Here is a 19168-nt window from a genome sequence, read left to right on the forward strand (position 1 = left end):
AACTAGAAAGCGAATCTGATTGCATCCCTGCCCCTCTCGGAAAACGAAACCTAGAGAAGCCAGGGGAGGGGGAGGTGCGGAGGAAGGAGACGTTTGGTTAGAGCAGGGCTCCTCGAAGTTGACTTTGCCTCTGGACCACTGCACGGAGTCCACATTCCACTCGGTTAACTTTTCTGTAAATTAGAGAAATATAGGGGTGAAAAGGTATGTACGTTTTAAGTTTTGATTTTGCTGAATAGCTCTGCAAGAAGTGTATGCAGTCCCACCCGCAATTGTATGAGAGTACCTTTTTCCCCACACCCTTGTCAATCTGTGTGTGATGAGGCCCCAGTCAAGATTGGGATGATAATGAACAGAAAATGTCAAACCTATATGTTATAAAAAATTTTGGCTTCCAAATTCATTCATTGATTCAACAAATGTTACTGGAAACCTGCTAAGAGCCACACTTTGTTCAAGGGACCTCCAATACAGAGTTGGGGCTCACGGTGTTTGACTACTGTTAAGTAGGGTGCGGGGTGGGGGGGAGGCTTCTCCGGAGCAAAGAGCTGAGGGCTGTGAAGAAATGAGCCCTGGACCTGGGGCTGGGAAGAGTGTTCTGAGCCTAGAAAACAGGAAATTCTGAGGCCGTCAGGTGGGCAAAACTTGGCAATCCTGGAGGGTGGTGTGGCAGTGGAGAAAACGGGCAAAAGATACAAAAAAATTCGGCCAGAGAGGCAATGTGTGGTGGTCTTGGGACGCTGCTGCATGGTTTATCGGAGATCACATTGTGCCAAACATACTGATTTATTTTGCCTAGAAAAATAAATGCAAGGATGTGGAAGAATTTAATACAGCTCCAGTGTTTCAAAAATGTTCCTGTGCACTGATCCTTTTTCCTTCTGTCTTCCTACTTCTTCCTCTTCCCTTGATTGCATGTGGGCTAAGAGATGGTCTTCATTTACTAAGGTTTTCATGAATAGAAACTAAGCCACCAGTGGTAAAAATCAAGGGGAGAAATATCTGGTTACCTACTTAAACTGTTTAGGAATTTGAATTCATAAATCAAAAGTCATGTGTAAGAATATTGATGGGATATACATTTCAGGATTGAGAAGAAACAAAGACTTGGTTATTGAGTGGGTGCTGAACATGCTGAAATTATTAAATGGGACTGGAATCTCAGTCTTTTTAACAGACTGAATAGTTGATTATCTTTTGCATTTATGTTAAAATTTAAAAACACAGCAATTGGAGAAAATGGGAACAGAAGGTGACATATGATCTAAAATTTGGTTGGGAAACTAACAAACAATAGTAGTATTTTGGAGTAAACATTGACTGTTGATAACTGTTCTAAGAAATGGATGTAAGTCAAAGTTTCTCAACCTTGGCACTATGGACATTTGGACTGGATAATTCTTTTGTGTGGGAAGCTGTCCAAGGCATTGCTGGATACTTAAGCAGGATCCTTTCATAAACCCTCAGTAATATCCCAGAAGTCCAATCATCAGAATAAGTCTGCTGGCATTGTCAACCCTCTGGGAGGCAAAATCTTCCCTCATTCTCTTACTGCATTCTCCTCCTTCCATTAGATCACTGCTGTAAATAATACCTTCATTTCCATTCCTAGTTTAAAGATTTACCTGCACGATATAGCCTGCGTGAGACATGAGGTAGACTTCAAGTGTCAGAAGAAAAATGAATGCAGATTGAAGAAGTTGAAAATACTACTCAGATTCAGAAAGAAGAGGCCTGGGTGAAAGGGTGGAGTCTTTATATAAGAAATATACTAATTTTAATGAAGAAAATAGGAAAAACTTGCAGAAATATAATTTTGTTTGATTTAGACAGTTGTTTTATCCAACTTTTAAATATATTTTAAATAAAAATAATTGTTTCTAGTTTTTTTTTTTTTTTAAGGAATACCAGAAGGCTTACTCCTTTCAATGTGGGACTTCAGAGTAGAGGTAGCTGTATGACATTTGGTCTCGCTGGGGTGGATAATTGAAGTGGAAGTCGGCTATAGGGGAGAAGTACTGAGTCCCCATGAAGTTCCTTTTCCAGCAGGCATCATGAAAATGCAGATATGGGTGGTCAGAGTGGCCTGCAAGGGGCTGGAGCCTGCAGTGCTGTGTACACAGCAACAAGCAAAGGACTGAGCTGGGACCCCTGTAGCAGTAGTCAATGAGAGGAGCTAGAGCTTGGCCTGATCTAGGTGTGAATGTAAGTAAAGGAATCAGCTGAGGTTATGGCAATCATTTACATGGGAGTAACACGTTGCTGAAATTGAGATGCCAGTTTCAAGAGACTTCATGGTAATGCCTAGAGGTGTTTGTGTGTAAGTATGGCAATGCTATGAGTATTTTCAATACAAAACAGCATCTATATTGCTGCATCTTTTTCTATTTGCCTCTGCCAACATCCAGGCTATGCCACACTTGAATATTCTTGACCCTGAGAAGAGAGATCTCTTAAGTGATGGGATGGAGAGCTGCTGTTGGGTAAACAGTGAAGCATTCTATGATCTCTGAAGACTGTCACACCTGTCTCACACAACCTACTGTATATATTATAGAAGAAATTATATAATCATTACTTTGCATTGATGATCTCTGCTGTCATATAATTTAGCATCCTTTTCATATTTCTTGACATAACAAGATCAATATTAGAAAATGACTTAAATAGAGCTTCAAGTAAGCTTTCCCAAGAAGTTTATTTTCTATGAATTTTTAACAATGAATTAAACATAAAACATGTTCATTGTGAAGGCTGACCTTTACTTGACTGCATACTTATTTTACTGCCTGTGTCACTAGGTTGTAAACTGCATTAAGTTTTTGGAAAACATCTTCCTGTTCACCATAGTATTTTTGGTGTTTATCACTGTAAACATTTGTTGATAAATGAAGTAAACATTTTAGTACACATAAGCCGAGTATTTTATTTGTTACAAAGCTACTTGGCAAACTGTTAATTCTACTAAACAAAATTTATGCAAATAGTTGTCTTCTACACACACATACATACTTTATGTTTCACTATTTTCTATTATTTTCATTTGACAGGGAGAGAGAGAGGGTGTTCCCATAGCTGGTTTATTCTGCAAGTGCCCATATGGTTGTGACAGGCAAAGGTAGGGAGAGCAATCCAGGTCTCCCATTGCTGACAGGAACCCAACTACTTGAGCCATCGTTGTTGCCTCCCAGGGTCCATATTAGCATGAAGCTGAAATCAGAAGCTGGAACTGAGGATGAAACCATGTGCTTCAAGGTGGGGTGTGGGTATCCTGGCAATCAAAGCACTAGGCCAAATGCCTATAGCTGATTTACTATTTTTTGAATGCAACTAGTTGTATCAGTTTTGAGTAATTTTTTTAAAAATTGCATCATTATCATGAATTATGTAATATGTTTCTAAAGCCAGCAAGCAGGAGAGGTAATTACTACATGTTAACCTAAATCAAACACAGTATGAAAGTGGTCAATATTAGAGTACCTAGAGGCCACATGCCACCTTGTTATCACGGTCAGCAGCTAGTCTCAGGGCCTGCTCATAGCACTCCAGGGCTTCTTTCAATTCTCCTTTTACCCTGTGGACCAACCCCTGGAGACTCAAGCCTTCCAGGTCAAATGCATTTGTCTTTAGTTTCTTTGAAGCCAATTGTTTCAAGGCATTGATACTTTTATCCCTGGCATATGAGTCCTTTCCTATTTTTATTGCCTTTAAATAATGGGTAATTGCATCAACTTCAGATTTCTTTTGAAATTGTTGAAATTGACCATAGTGGAAGTGTATATCTTGCAGTGTGTTTTCCTGGGCTGGTGTCATGTGTAACAATTTTTGGAAAGTATCTTCAGCTTTTTCATGATCGCCTGCGATTACATACATGAGTGCCAGGTGTATATGAGCAATCTCAAACGTGGGCTTTTGTTTGACAGCATATTCAAAGTGAAATATGACTAATTGAATCAATCTGTCCACGTTCTCCCTGTCCCGTCCTCTAGGCTGCATATGGGTAGCATTCTTTATTTGGAACATTTGTCCCCTGTAGCAGAGGCCTATCTGGTGGTGAAGAAAGGCAGAGCTGGGTGTTGCCTTCAAGGCCATTTTTAAGTACTTCAGAGCTTCATCCAGACGGCCTTGTCTGCGGAAAAACTTGGCTGCGTATCGAAAGACATAGGTCTGGGAGGACGTGTGAGCCAGAGCTTCCTCCATGCACTCTCTTCCTTCGGCTTCCTGTCCTACATCCTGCAGCTTCAGAGCAAGCAGAGCTTTAAGGTATGCATCTTCTGGATTGAGCCTGATGGCCTGCCTTAGGGGCTGTAGAGAAAACGCATCACTGACATTGTATAGTCTTTTGGCAGGGTAATCCAGGCGATAGACAGTGATTGCATACCCTGTGTTGAATTCAGGGTTCTCAGGGTCTGCTTCCAGAGCCTTCTCAAAGCAGGCCTTGGCCCGCTCATAGTTCTTTCTTCCACACTTCAGCAAAGCCCAGCCTTCCTCACAGTCCATCTCAGGACACTCCATTCTATAGTGGGAGGGATTTGCAGACTTCTGGCACGTGTTCTCCACCTTGTCCAGGTACGTCTGTGCATCTGCCAGCCTGCCCATGTGGTAGTACACCCAGGCGTAGTTGCCCCAGGTCACCAGATTCCTCACATCTGATTGGTCAGCCTGGCCTCCCTGGACCAACTCTTCCTCTTGTTTCAGGCTCTCCAGGGCATCCTCATGCTTGCCTTTCAGGTGTTTCACATAGGCCAATAGGTTGTGCACTCGTACATTATATTTGGTGTCTAGAAATTGAATCTCTTCCAAAATCCTGTCTTGTAAGTTCGAAAGTTCAGTGTCTTCAATGAGCAGCCCCCATGTGAAGTGACATCTCAGTTTCTGCAGCCTGTCCTTCAGCGGATGATCCTCAGCACACTCACTGCGAAAACAACAGCAGAATTCATGTATCTGATGAAGGAATGCCAAAGCAAAAAGACCCAAGGAACCACATGTCCAATTTTAGCCTCTCTTCTTAACAGTGTACCGCTTGTATTTCTTACAGAGCACCATATTTTTAAGATATGGGCTATGAATGTCTTTTGGTTGACTATCTTCTGGCTCCAGTACTTTCTGGCTAACCACCTACTCTTAGGATCCTTTTTGTAAGTGAGGATAACAATAAAACTTCTCATAATGGGCTTAGGGAAGCTTAATAAGCCTAGAGATCTATAGCACTTAGATATATTATAAGCTATATCAAAGTTTTTTTATTTTGCTGCTAATATAATTGGACACAAACCAGTTAGTAATACAGATGCTTATAAAAAGTTATACATTTTAATATCTTAGTCTCCATATAATGCAAAAAATTCAGAGCGACCAAAAGACATACTATTTTACCAAGGTTTTTTTTTCTCCACTCAACATACCTCTAAGTTCACACAAAAGTAAAGCAGAGACTCAGGGTTTCCTTCACTCACTTTTCTCAGTGATCACATCTTATGTAATTATAATCCAATATCAACATCAGGAATTGACATTGGTACAATAATGTATGTATGTAGTTCTGTGATTTTTTTCTTCACATTAATGAACTTGGAACTACCACCTCAATTAATATTCAAAACTATCCCATCACTGAAACATTTCTCTTAGGATAACCCTTTATAATCAACATGCCCCTTCTTGACCTAGCCTCCCAAACATCCCTGGCCTTTTGGAGTTACTAATTTGATTTTCATCTCTGATGTTTTCATTTAAAAATATGTGCTATAAATGGAGAATGTTATACACTATGCAAATAACAACCAATGTAATATACCAAATTAATATAATTAAGGGGAAAAATAATGACTCTCACCACAGAAAAAGCATTTGGCAAAATTAACATACTACCAGATACAAACACTCAATGAACAAATAATAGAAGGAAACTACCCCCAACACAATAAAAGCCACATATGAAAACCCCACAGAGAACATCACACTCAATGCTAGAAGATGAAATCTAATCTTTCAAGATCAGGAACACAGACAAGGATGCTTGCTTCCACAAATTCTATTTAGCATAGAATCTTATATATAGAAAAAAAATCTAAAAATATAGATCTTATATATAGAAAATCTTGATGATTCAATGCAAAAACTGTTACAACTAATAAATAAATTCAGCAAAGTTGCAGGATAAAAAAAAATCAGCACGAAAAAATCACTTATGTTTCTGTTCACTAACTATGAACAATCTAAAAAGGAAATTAAGAAAGCACAAATCTCATATTTAATACCATGACAATGATATACTTAGGAATAAACTTAACCAAAAGGTAAAAGATTTGTATATCTAAATCTATAAAACATTGCTGAATGAATTGAAGAAAGACACAAATAAGTGGAAAGACATCCTGTGTTCATGGATTAGAAGACTTAATATTGTAAAGAAGGAAACACTACTCAAAGAAATATACAGATTTAATTCATCCCCTGTCAAAATCCCAACAGTTTTTTTTTTTTCAGAATTAGAATTCTCATCCTAATTGTATTTAGGATCTCAAAAGATCCCTATTAGCCATTACAATCTTGAGAAATATTACAAAGTTGGACAGCTCATATGTCATATTTCAAAATATACTAAAAAAAGGATCAAAATACTGTGTTCCTGGCATACAAACAAACTATATAGACGAATGGAGTACAATAGAGAGCCCAGAAATAAACTGTTGAATAAGGGTTGTATTCATCAGCTCAGGCTAAAATAACAAAACATCACAGACTAGATGGCTTAAAAGATATTTTTTCAGGAGTTCTGGAAGCTAGAAGTCCCAGATGAAGGTAGGGAGAAAATCTGGTTCCTGGTGAGGGCTCCTCTGGATTTGCAGTGGCTGCCTTCTTGCTGCCTCCTCACATGGCCTGTCTGCATTGGTCCATGAGGAGAAAACACACTTGGGTCTCTTCATCTTTTTATGAGGATACCAGCCTTACCAGATTAAAGTCCTGCACTATGACCTCACCGTTATTCCTTCCTATTCGACACTATCTCCAGATAGAGTCTCAATAGGACTTAGAGATTCAACATGCAAGTTTGTGTGGCAGTACACAATGAAGTTCATTCTTTTTTTTTTAAGATTTTTTTTTTAAGATTTATTTATTTATATGAAAGGGAGAATTATAGAGAGGCAGAGGCAGAGAGAGATAGCAAAAGAGAGAAAGAGAGAGAGAGAGAGAGAGAAAGAGATCTATCTGCTGGTTCACTCCCTGGATGGCCACAACAGCCCGAGCCGCACCTATTGGAAGCTAGGAGCCATGTGCACGCAGGTGAGGGGCCCAGGGACTTGGGCCATCTTTCACTGCTATCCCAGGCCATAGCAGAAAGCTGAATTGGAAGTAAACAGCTAGGACTCAAACAGGCCCCCGTATGGGATGCTGGCACTGCAGGCAGCGGCTTTACACACTGTGCCACAGTGCTGGCCCTGAAGTTCATTCTTATGGTGAAATAGTTTTTGACAAAAGTGTTTTACTTTGGGAAAAAGAGTCTTTTGAATAAATGGTATGAGAAACATAGATAACCACACAAAAGAATAAAGCTAGTCTCATGCTATTCCACATAAAAATATTAACTTAAAAGAGAATAAAAAAATGTATAACCTAAAGCTATACAACTCTTAGAAGGAAACATTAAAAAAAAAACAAAACCCTCAGGACATGATTTGACAGTAGTTTTTTGATCGTGATACTAAAACCCTAGGGAAAAACAGACAAAATGGATAAATTGGACTTCATGGAAATTAAAAATTTGTGTATATCAAAGGACACTAGCAACAAGTGATAAGGAAACTTGCAGAACAAGAGAAAATACTTTTAAAGCATGTATTTGGTAAGAGATTACTATCCCATGTATACCAAAATCTCCTACAAATCAGCAACAAAAGGATGAAGAACTCTTTACAGATGTGCAAAGGACTTGAGTAGACATTTCTCCAAAAAAGTCACAGAGGACCAGCAAGCACATGAAAGTATAGTCAACATCATTAGTCATTAGCAAAATGTAAATCCAAATCACTTCTCACTAAGTCAGCCAAATTGGAAAAGAAAAAAACAGGAAGTATCAGCAATGATGTGGGAAAATAGAAATCCTCAGACATTGCTGGCAGGAATGAAAAATGGTACAGTTGCTGTGGAAAGTAGCTATTTTGACTCTCAACAAGTTATTCGTAGAATTATCATATAGCCCACTCCAGGGTATATATTCCTGGCTATATCCCATACCTCCGTGTATGCTCAAAATAATTAAAAACATATGTTTAAGGAAAATTGGTACACAGTTGTTCACTGCAGCAATACTCTCAACAGCCCAAGAATGGAAACAATCCAAATGTTCCTTACCTGATGAACAGATAAGCACAACATAGAACATCTAGAAAGGTAATATTATTCAAACGTAGAAACAAATAAAGCAGCTGCACATGCTTATTATAAGAAGCCAACTCCAAAGGTTAGTTATTTTTCTCCCAATTTGACTTGAGGTATCAGTCATGAGAGTGACTATGAAGACTAGCCCCAACCCAGGGTGTTTACATGTGTCTCTCAATGGCTACCTCTTTATTTTGGTTCATGGCCTGATGCTAAATGTCTGGTCCCTAATCAGGTGTCCCTCTCACAGGACACTTGTTCCTACTGGCAATCACTACTGTGGCCCTGGTCTGACGTTATCCAAGCCATTGCTGTCAGGATAGGCCCTCTCTGGGAGAGCCCTGACCTGAAAAGAAGTTAGGATCAGATGAGCTAAAGAGGAGACAACTCAAAGAGACACATCAACTAGCAGAGCAGCTAAATCTTTACAGGTCCCAGAGAGAAGAGTGCAAGCACCATGCAGGGGTGATGGGAATGGGAGAGCCTCTGGGAACGTGCAGGCTCTACCACGGGGTGGGGAGAAGAGAGATGTACCCGTGCACCCAAGTCTTTATTAGTGTCCAGGGCATTATCTAGGTGGGTTTCCTGCAGTGTTCGAATTGGCAGGTTTGGAAGAAATGACTGGGGTCATGCAGTAAAACATGAAAGCAAATTAATAAGAGTTCTTTGAATCAAGATTCAGTTGAGACCATACAGAAATTCTCACACAAGGCCCTGTAGGCAAGGGAGATATTCCTGCTTCCAAGCACAGAACTCCAGCCAAGACTCACAGCAAGGCAGGTATCAGGGTTCTGTGGATGGCCGGAGTTCCCCTGGGAAGAAGTATCTGCTGCTCTAAAATGCAGCCAGACTGACACAGGAGCCCAGCTGTGCAGAAAGTCAAAACAGAAGCCTGCAGGGTAGGGCCATGAGCTGCTCTTGCCACATCCCCACAATATTTCCAACAGAGCATCTCAGAGGCCTCCTGACCGCAGTTGACCCAGCCCCATGGACCCTGTGTTTCCTGCCTGGTGAGGAGTCAGCAAAAAATGCTGTCTGCATAAACAAGCTGCCCAGTCCTTCACACACAGGACAAGTGCATTTGGTAGAACTGACTCTTGAGATTTGGATCATTTTCTCCCTTCCTGCAAAACTCTTTTCCATTTTCCCTCTCCTCTTTGGACTAGAATATGAGGAAATATTGCTTAGGTCAAAGTTAGCAAAACTGAAAATGCCTTCATGAAAGAAGTCCTTTACCTGTGTTTAGAAATGTGTATCCCCATAGTCTTGGACACACACAAACATAAATGCACACACACTGACACTCCAACATACTAGTCCAAATACAGCTAGTTACATAAAGTCATTGGGAAACTTGACCTTACTGAGACCAAACCTGCTGGAATAATACTGATGAAAAGTTTCTCAGAATCTCTACAGACACAGTGCAAAGAAGCTGAGAGCCTCTTACCTCATGGTGGCTGTGAGGAGTCCGAAGTTCTGTAGGGTTTCCTTTAGCTGATGGGGTCCTTGGTGATCTGGCCAGTCTGCCTTGTAGATTTTCAGATACCTCAGAATATATAAGGGAGGTAACAGCAGGAAATGTTGTCAGTTAGGGGTGTATCCCTGCATTTGAAAGTTGGAAACCGAAAGTGGAAAATGAAACTGAAACTTTTCCCTGGAAAAGGAAACCTAGAGACTGCTTTGTTCTCTTTCTCAAACTGTACTTTAGATGTTGTGTGTGGGGGTGGGTGCAAACTCTTGAAATCTGTTCTTAGCATAGAGTTGGTCTTCTGTATATAAAGTTGAACTAAAAATGAACCATAATGAAGAATGGGATGGGAGAAGGAGTAGAAGGTGGGACAGGAGTGGGGGTGGTAGGAAGGGCATGGGGGAAAGAACCACTCTATTCCTAAAGTTTTACCTATAAAATATGCATTCATTAAATAAAAGCTTTAATTAAAATATGACAATGGGATATCTTGACATATGAAGTAAACTATGGAAATAGTCAACAACAAAAAATAAAGAAAACCGGTTGATAAGAGACTGGGAAAACAGTTGTGCTGATGTGTCATTTTCTGTTTCCATCCTTGGTCAGAATTGGCACTGGCAGATGGAGCTTAGTAAGGAGGCCATGGAGCAGGCCAGCAGGGAAGCCCAGGCATGTGGCTGTGTGAACCTGCAGAAGTCATGCCCTCACCTGCACCTCTGTTTGCTTACTGGAATAAAGAATTTTTCTTTTCATGGTACAAGAGTCTGTACATCTCTAAATGGAAGCCTTAGCCTACATTTACCACTGTTCTCTGAGATACCAAGTAATATTGATTATACAGTAATGTTGCATTACTTTGCAATAGGTGATTTTTAGGTCTTAGAAGTCATAGAAACAGAGTTTATGTATGTGTCAGCATACTGAGTCTTTAGTCAAAGCACACTAGGCATTAATGACAATCTATTTCTCATTCTTGGTGAATAAAGGCCCTTGTAGCTGTATAAGCTGATCTGATTCCCCAGAGATAAGTATCTTGGCTATGAATGATCACCATAGCTGTGCCCAGTCCTCTGGCTTGGCCTACAGCAACTTGCTTATGAACACATCATCTTCTGTGTTCATAATAGTCTGGGAAGAATAAGCCTGTGCTGAGATTGGGATTCTGGGTAGAGGTTTGTTTCTTATTGTTGGTGTCTGCCAGAGCTCCACTTCTCCCTTCTTGGTGCTAGAAACTACCCCCTGTCATGATACGTGTGGCAATGTGATGATCCTGCAGCTGTTTATTCAAAGCAAACTTACCTGCAGGACAGTGAATTAGTCTGGGAAAGCCCTTGATGGGGAGAAGATGCCCAGACTTGCTTCCCTAGAAAGCTGCATCTGGAGCTGTTGATCCCATCACATCCATATTTGATGCCATTGTCCAAGAGGTTTTTCTCTGTGGCCTGAAGTTAAGAAAATCAATAAAAGTTAATTCACAAAAAAGGTTCTCATATACTTGAGTGGAGAGAAATAGAGAACCAGACAGAGATAGAAGCTACAAAGCTGTGCAAGTGCCTTTTCTCCACAGCTGTTCATCAAGTCAAAGGCCAAGGCCACGTGCAGGGTCATGCGGGGTTTCCAGGTGTGGGCTGAGCAGTGCAAACCAAGATTATCACTGGCTGTGGGCCTGGGGCCGTAGGTGTGGCTAGTGCTGCAGAATCCCAGGGAGTATCCTGCATTTGGAACCATATGTACCTCCTACTCTGAAAAGGGGCATTAGCCCATTGTTGCCTTCCCCAGAAGACAGTGGCTGGATTCTGGATGGCTACAGAAGAGGAAGTCCATGAAGGAATCAGCCTTATTTTCTCTTGGCCTTTTATATGCAGAAGGAATCTGCTATAATATATAAATATCTACTCCAAATTAAATAACAAGGATTTTAGGCGTTACTATTGGTTTCAGCTTGACAGAAACAAACCATCAACCTAGTTTAGGAAAGAGGGTGTTGGGGTACAGAAAAGGATAATCCCAGAATTGGCACTTTGACCTGCTAAGAGCTTTATTGGCTGCCTCAACCTTGCCTTGTTTGTCCTACACAAATGCTGGGAAGAGGTCTCTCTTGGATCCCCTTCTTGCATCAAGGCCAGGCCTAAAAAAGTAAACCCAGTTGCCTTCCATCTCACCCATTATGTCTGGAAGAAAAGATGAGTAAGGACCTCAACATCATGCCTGTGATCACACACATCATGTCTGTCCCTCTCCTCTGCAGGGACCACAGCGCATCACTCCCAGGCTAATTTCTGTGTACCAGCTCCATTGATTCACCCTGGTAATCACTTCCTCTCCCTCTGAGACCCTTTGCAACTCCCCCTTCTGCTTCCTCCTCCCTTTTAAAGAGATTATTCAGATTTTACCTCTGTGGCCTTTCTTTGAGACCGGTACAGTTAGCTGTGACTCCCATGTTTCAGCACCTTAATCAGCCTATACTTTTCCCAGTTAGTCTGTTTTCAGTTTATTTCATATACTAAATTATATTTTAAAAAATCCAGAGGGAAAAATGAACATTCAAAGCTTTTCTATAAAGGCAAGAAGTGAAACGCCAAAATAGTCCCCCATGCCCTGAGCACTATGGCAAGAGGTTTCATGGTTAGGAATAGCCCCCTGGGATGTAGAAGCAGGCTGCAACTTCAGTGTGATGCCTGCTTGTAATGAAACAGCTCACTTTGTCTCTACAAATGCAAAACAGAAGAGGAGCATCTGCAAGAATATTTTCCACTTAGAACAGTTAATTGATCATATTGCCAGGCCTACCCAGGTCCTTTTAACCCTCTGCCCAGCTCCTCTCTCCCCTTAGCCCAAACCAAAGCTGTAAGCTTCCACCGAGAAATTCTGAGCTCTTCAGAAAGTTCTACACAAAGAGCAGCTTCAGAGTTAGTAAGACAGGTTTTGTTACATTTTCAGATGAATAGTCAGTCTACAAGCCAATGCTGAAACAAATGAATTAGAGAAGTTCTGTTTTCTGAGAGCACAATGTCTTTGGAATACATGTGGAAAAACAATTGGGCTTTCCATTTCCCAGTGCATTAGATACCTTGTAGAAAAGGGAACGACGTGTTTATCCAGTCTTTGTTCTGAATTAGCCAGCGAGCCTGATTCTATGGGTTTGGCTTGGGCTGATTCGTTATTCAGAATCCTGTCTAATGTCTCTTGGATCTAACAGATCCAGAGTGACACAGGAATAAGTGATATTAAAGAAAGTGGAAAGTGGAAACAGTTAACAAGTGTGTGTGCGTGCGTGTGCACATGCACACAGGTGCACACACTCATGTGCAAGTGTTCACAGATGGGGAAGAAATTGAGACCTAGAAAAAATCTGGAAAAGCAAATTTCATCCCTGGACTCTGGGTCCAATCCTAGGAGTACAGGAACAACTCTTTGCATGATCGGCCAGTTTTGAGAAGCCACTTCACTTCTGTGAACATCAGTTCAAGGTTGGATAGCAGGTGACATAGGACACCTGAGAGTCTTATGTGGCTCACCTCAGCTTCAAGGTGGGTAGAAGTGAGTCATGAATCAGCAAAGTGAAAGCAAGAGAGTTTTATTAATGAAAGCAGCAAAGGGCCGTCCACTTCATAGAAAGGACAGCCCCTGGGGGCTATTTCAGTTCTTTTTTTTTTTTTTTAAACTTTTATTTAATGAATATAAATTTCCAGTGTACAGCTTATGGATTACAATGGCTTCCCCCTCCCATAACTTCCCTCCCACCTGCAACCCTCCCCTCTCCCGCTCCCTCTCCCCTTCCATTTGCATCAAGTTTCATTTTCAATTCTCTTTATATACAGAAGATCAATTTAGTATAAAGATTTCAACAGTTTGCACCCACATAGAAACACAAAGTGAAACATACTGTTTGAGTACTAGTTATAGCATTAAATCACAATGTACAGCACATTAAGGACAGAGATCCCACATGAGGAGCAAGTGCACAGTGGCTCCTGTTGTTGACCCAACAAACTGACACTCTAGTTTATGGCGCCAGTAACCATCCTAGGCTGTCGTCATGAGTTGCCAAGGCTATGGAAGCCTTCCAAGTTTACCGACTCTGATCATATTTAGACAAGGTCATAAAAGACAGAGTGAGGATAGTAACCAATGATCCTAAGAGTGGCATTTACCAGGTTTGAACAATTATACAGCATTAAGTGGGGAAGAGGACCATCAGTACACACAGGTTGGGAGTAGAGCCATTGGTGGTAGAGTAGAGGTTATGATTACAAAGGAATGAGGCCCAAGTGCACTAGACAGGGTCTAGAACAAAGGACAGAGTCATTATTAGAGGAGCTAAGAAAGGTGCTGTCTAAGCTACCAGTAATTTTTCTGATTGAGAGGCAAATAGAACCTGATAGAAGGGGCTTGATAATAATCTGGTGGGCTTTAGGCCTTGTAAGTGAAGAGGCCCAGACCTATCTATCTCTTCACATGGGGTATATCCTAAGGGAGGTGTGAACCTCCTAGGTTTCAGTTCTTCTTTTTATGGGTTTTGAAAAATTTTATGTTATTTGGGCTGAATATTCCTCCTATTTCTGGTAAAGGACTCTGTTTCCCAAGAACCAGGGATCCACCTCCCTTTGTTCCTTATAGGGTTACCTCTGCAGGTTGTCATAGCAAAAGTAAACTGTTATGGTCTGAGAGGGAATGATTTTTACTATGCTAATTAATTACAGTGTGACTGTAATGAGGCTGGCAGTTAGGTATCTGTTCATCTGCACAGCATGTTGGATCTAACCAGCTTAAACCAGGCTCTGGTCTGCCTTTGCCATTCTGCACTCTTTGTAGGACATTCTTTGATTCCTGCAGGGCCTTCCACGTACTATATCCTGGTGGTGCATTTTTGCAAGACCTTGCTTGTTGTCTGGTTCCTGGCAGGTCAGGACTGGTGGTTGTGACATGGTATCTCAAATTTCATCACATGATAAAGTAGAGATTTTAGAAGAATTAGCAGGTCTTAATCCTCACTGCACATTAAAATCAACAAGGGAATTTTTAAACAAAATGCTAACTAGATCCCATCTCTGACCAATCCACTCGTGTCCAGGAGTGGGCACCCAGCCTCAACATCACAAGGAAGAGTATCTGGATGTATGTCAGGCTGGACCCAGGGCCTTGATGGTGCCTGCTATCCTCTACATGTCTGAAATCCTCTGATAGAGTCTGGGACTTAATCCTTGGGTGTATTTCTTTGAGGCCCACTTTTAGGATCTGCATTTCTCTGTGCCTTGCAGCATCATGTACCCCATGGACAATGAACTTCTCAGTCTATTCCAAAGCCACAGGATGGCATGCAGAAGAATTCTAGTTTGCTCTGTTTTTTGTCTGTTTGTTTGTTTGTTTTATGTGTGTGTGTGTGTGTGTGTGATTCCAACTGGAGGAGATTAAGCCATTTCTACTGAAATATCTCAGGTATCCATTCACAGTTTTAAAGGAATGTGTGCCACACAGGATTGCCCTCTTTTCCATGCCTGTTGTGTGTAGTCTCAACCAGTTATCAATTTGCTACAGGCCATATGGAATAAGGTCTATTGACAAACTGGTTTCTTGCTAGAAACAAATTCAGCCCATAGATGGCGCTGCTTTCCACAGTCTGGCATTTCTATCTTCCCAGTATCCTCCTCCCACGAGAATGTACTGGGGAGATTGTTAGGTGTTTGTGGTTGGTAATCACAGCTAAATGAGAGCATTGAAGTTACTGGGGCAGATGTACAGGATGTTCTCCTCTTAAAAAGCAATGGTTGGACTGAAGTCGTCTATCCATGGACACTGGTTTCCTTAGAGGTTTCAAGTCATTGTAAAAGTCAAGTTGATGAGCATTTCTCCTTATAACCTCACATGAAATGGTGAGACTATCTCTCTGTTCATTACACATTATATTATTTCCTAATTTACTCAATCATAAAGTTGTACTCGGTAACAGCCTATTTCAAGATTGTAATTCTCAATGCTTTGACCACTGTATGAAAACTGTGGTCTTGGCTTTTGAGATTATAGGACTTCCAATCAGATCTACCGAGGAAGGGCTCAGATACCAGAATCCCATTGTGCAAATGGTTTGATGATTTTAACATCTTCTCCTGGGTCTTCCAGGGACCATTCTGCCCACATTGACTCACAATTTAGTTTACTGCAACATATTCAGGTATAGAAAGCATTTTCATGATTTCATGTTTTTACATTTCAGGCTTACTTTGAAACAATTATAGACTCATAGGAAGCTGTGGTAAGGGTCCTGTGTACCTTTCACCCGAATTCCCCATTGGTAACATCTCATATCACCCTAGTATAATTGTAAAAAGCTGGAAAATGAAATTATTACTCTGTGAATTTTGTGGATAAGATGTCATAAGTGCATCTTATTAATTCAGGTGCATGTGATTGATTTAGGTTAATCAAACATATATATATATATATATATAGCCTCCCAGACTGAACCTCTGCTTTCTAAAGTGATACCAGTTAGTTATTATGAGGTGTTTCCTAAATTACACTACAACAGTCTCTGAGTAATGAGAGCACAACAGGACAACTCCAGAATGTTTGCTGAGTAGATTTCATGAATGTTTTCCCTGTAACTTTTGCAATGTGTCCTACCAAAAATGTAGGATCCAGTTAGTGTATTCAAAAGTCCTGAAATTTGTGTTCTCTATGTACTTTCATCTTCTATCCCATGAATACAATATCCCATTTTTCCCAGTTTGCATTAGTTTTTTTAAATATTTCTATTTTCTCTCTTAATTCTCTAATTTCTGATGTGTATTTCCAGAGAGGAAAGATGGGAGAACTTTACAAGAATACTCATGTATGCAGGTCCCATAGTTTACATTTCACTGTATGCACTCAACCACATATCTATCTATTCATCCATTCAGTTTCCTTTTCTTTTCCTTTTTTCAGGTTTCTTTATTTGAGAGGTAGAGTTACAGAGAGAGGTTGAGAGAGAGAGATCTCCCATCTGCTGATTCATTCCCCAAATGGCAGCAACAGCCAGAGCTAGGCCAGTCCAAAGCCAGGAGCTTCTTCCAGGTCTCCCACATGGGTGCATGGGCCCAAGCACTTGGGTCATCTTCCACTTTCCCAGGCACATTAGCAAGGACAGGATCAAAGGTGGAGCAGTGGCAACTCAAATTGGTGCTGCAGACAGAGGATTAGCCTACTATGGCACAGCGTTGGCCCCTCCATTTTGTTTTGTATCCATCAATCTATTTTTTAAAAATTTTTAAAGATTTTTTTATTTATTTATTACACACAGAGAGAGAAGGAGAGGCAGAGAGAGAGAGAGAGAGAGAGAGAGAGAGAGAGAGGTCTTCCATCCACTGGTTCACTCCCCAATTGCCTGCAATGGCCAGAACTGTGCCAATCTGAAGCCAGGAGCCAAGAGCCTCCTCTGGGTCTCCCACATGAGTGCAGGGGCCCAAGGACTTGTGCCATCCTCTACTACTTTCCCAGGCCATGGCAGAGAGCTGGATTGGAAGTGGAGCAGCCAGGACCTGAACTGGCGCCTATATGGGATGCCGGCACTGCAGGTGGCGGCCTTACCGATATGCCATTGTGCTGCCCCCAATTAATTTTTTTTAAATCATTACATAAAATGGCCAACACTTTATAGGATGCATATGGTGTCATGTTTGGCTTTAGAGTTAGGTGAAATACTTACATGGTGCCAAATACAAATAAGGAGGATCCAGCTTCTGTGACTTTCCTTCCCTTTGCCCCATCATTTCCCAGAAGCTAGCATTAGAATCTTTCATCTATCTTTCCATTGTTGTCATTTTAAGCTGAATAGATAAATATGTATTTTTATGTACCTTCTGCTTTCCCTCTGTTCCTTTGTGGTCCATCTGGTACCGAAAGGATAAGTACATTCACCAGCCAGTTTGGGTGACTTGACTCCTTGAGTTTCCAGGGAGAAGGGAGTTGATGTTGTTAAAATTACTTGTTTAGAACTTACTTTACACTCTCTCACAGATATAGACTCACACATGGAGACACATGCACACACACACGCACATCCTCACAGAAGGTCACACACTCTATGAAGTAGATCTGAAAGTAGAAAAGCATATTTTGATTCTAGTACCTGAAGTACTAGAAATGTTTTAATATTAATGAATCTTTTGTTGCAATGAAACCAAACTTTCTGACAATTTACCACTTGCTTATGTCAGTGACTTTCTAATATTTGTCCTGAATTCAGTCAGGAGTTTTATGAATCTTCCAATAATTGTTTTTGCCAAGGCTGATCTCTGGCTAAATAGCAATAGCTTTCATTTTAGCAACAGTTACAGTACTGAACCAAATCGAAAGTTTAGAGCTGTGGGGTGTGAGGACTGGAAGAATGTTGTGTGTTTTCCAAGCAGAAGAGATGTGTCTTCAAATTTCTCATTTCTACCATGAATGGTGGCATATATTTCTCCACAGTGGGCTCTACTATAGGGATATAGAAGGTATTCAAGGAGAGGCAGGTAAACCCAAAGTCACACCTTTTTTCCCAGGAAAAAGAAATATTATTACTTAGTATTTCTCTCTGATCAAATTCATTAACTCTTTTCCTTTAGTATCAACAGAATTGAACAGAGTGGTTCTTGTGTGTTCCCCAGGGATCGTCTGAGTGATGCACTCTGTCCCTACTCCGTTCCCCACCATTGGTCAATTCCAGCTCTCAGGGATCAAGGTGACAAGAGTCAATCTTCCAAGGCCTGTAGAAATAATTACTTTCCAAGTATTTTTTAAAATTCTAGCCATGCTTTATAATCCCAAGGATTGCTCTGTTTCAGGCCTTCTAGCACTGCGTATGTTGATGATTTTGCTATTTCCACAAAAACATAGAGTACACATCTTTTTTTTTTTAAATCTCATTAACAAAGGAATCACTCAAGAAATCTGTGATCTTAGCAAATTTTGCTGAATATTTTTGTGTAGGTATAAAACAGATTATATCTCACACCACCCAGCAGCACTTGAAACATGCATCCAGTTGTGAATATCGTCTTCAGCTTACACATCCAGAAGGTTTTCCATTACATGTTTTCCTCATTAAACTGGAGAAACAGAGATGTGAGTAAATGCTCAGGAACATATTTGGATCATAAAGAACCCTTGTGACTGCCAGTAGCTGAACTGACAAAGGGTAATGTTATTGGCTTGACTGACTCACTGATCCGCAGGTGGTAGCTTCAGTGGGTCCTTGGGAAGTGGAACTCTAGGCTAAGGTGCTGTAGTGGACTCCAGAATCCTCTCCTTGTCTGTACCTTTAACCTTTGCTCAATGGTTTTACCCTTT

The 19168-nt window shown here is 40.8% G+C and overlaps 2 protein-coding genes across 2 annotated transcripts in view; one reads left to right on the plus strand and one right to left on the minus strand.

The window, feature by feature from the left end:
* Positions 1 to 61: 61 nt before the first annotated feature.
* The window catches only part of LIPA (lipase A, lysosomal acid type), a 154804-nt gene continuing 135697 nt past the window's right edge, over positions 62 to 19168 (plus strand). The window contains exon 1 of the mRNA XM_062215362.1: positions 62 to 204. The gene's annotated coding sequence lies outside the window, so the exon portion shown is untranslated. The remainder of the gene's footprint in view (positions 205 to 19168) is intronic.
* On the minus strand, positions 2661 to 9976 carry LOC133776404 (interferon-induced protein with tetratricopeptide repeats 1-like). Its single transcript, XM_062215359.1, has 2 exons — positions 9833 to 9976; positions 2661 to 4915 (listed from the first exon to the last, which is right to left on the minus strand). Exons 1-2 carry the CDS (start codon positions 9835 to 9837, stop codon positions 3481 to 3483), a joined length of 1440 nt encoding a protein of 479 aa, XP_062071343.1. The 5' UTR covers positions 9838 to 9976; the 3' UTR covers positions 2661 to 3480.

This window comes from Lepus europaeus, chromosome 17, assembly GCF_033115175.1.
Source record: "Lepus europaeus isolate LE1 chromosome 17, mLepTim1.pri, whole genome shotgun sequence".
Classification (NCBI taxonomy): Eukaryota; Metazoa; Chordata; class Mammalia; order Lagomorpha; family Leporidae; genus Lepus; species Lepus europaeus.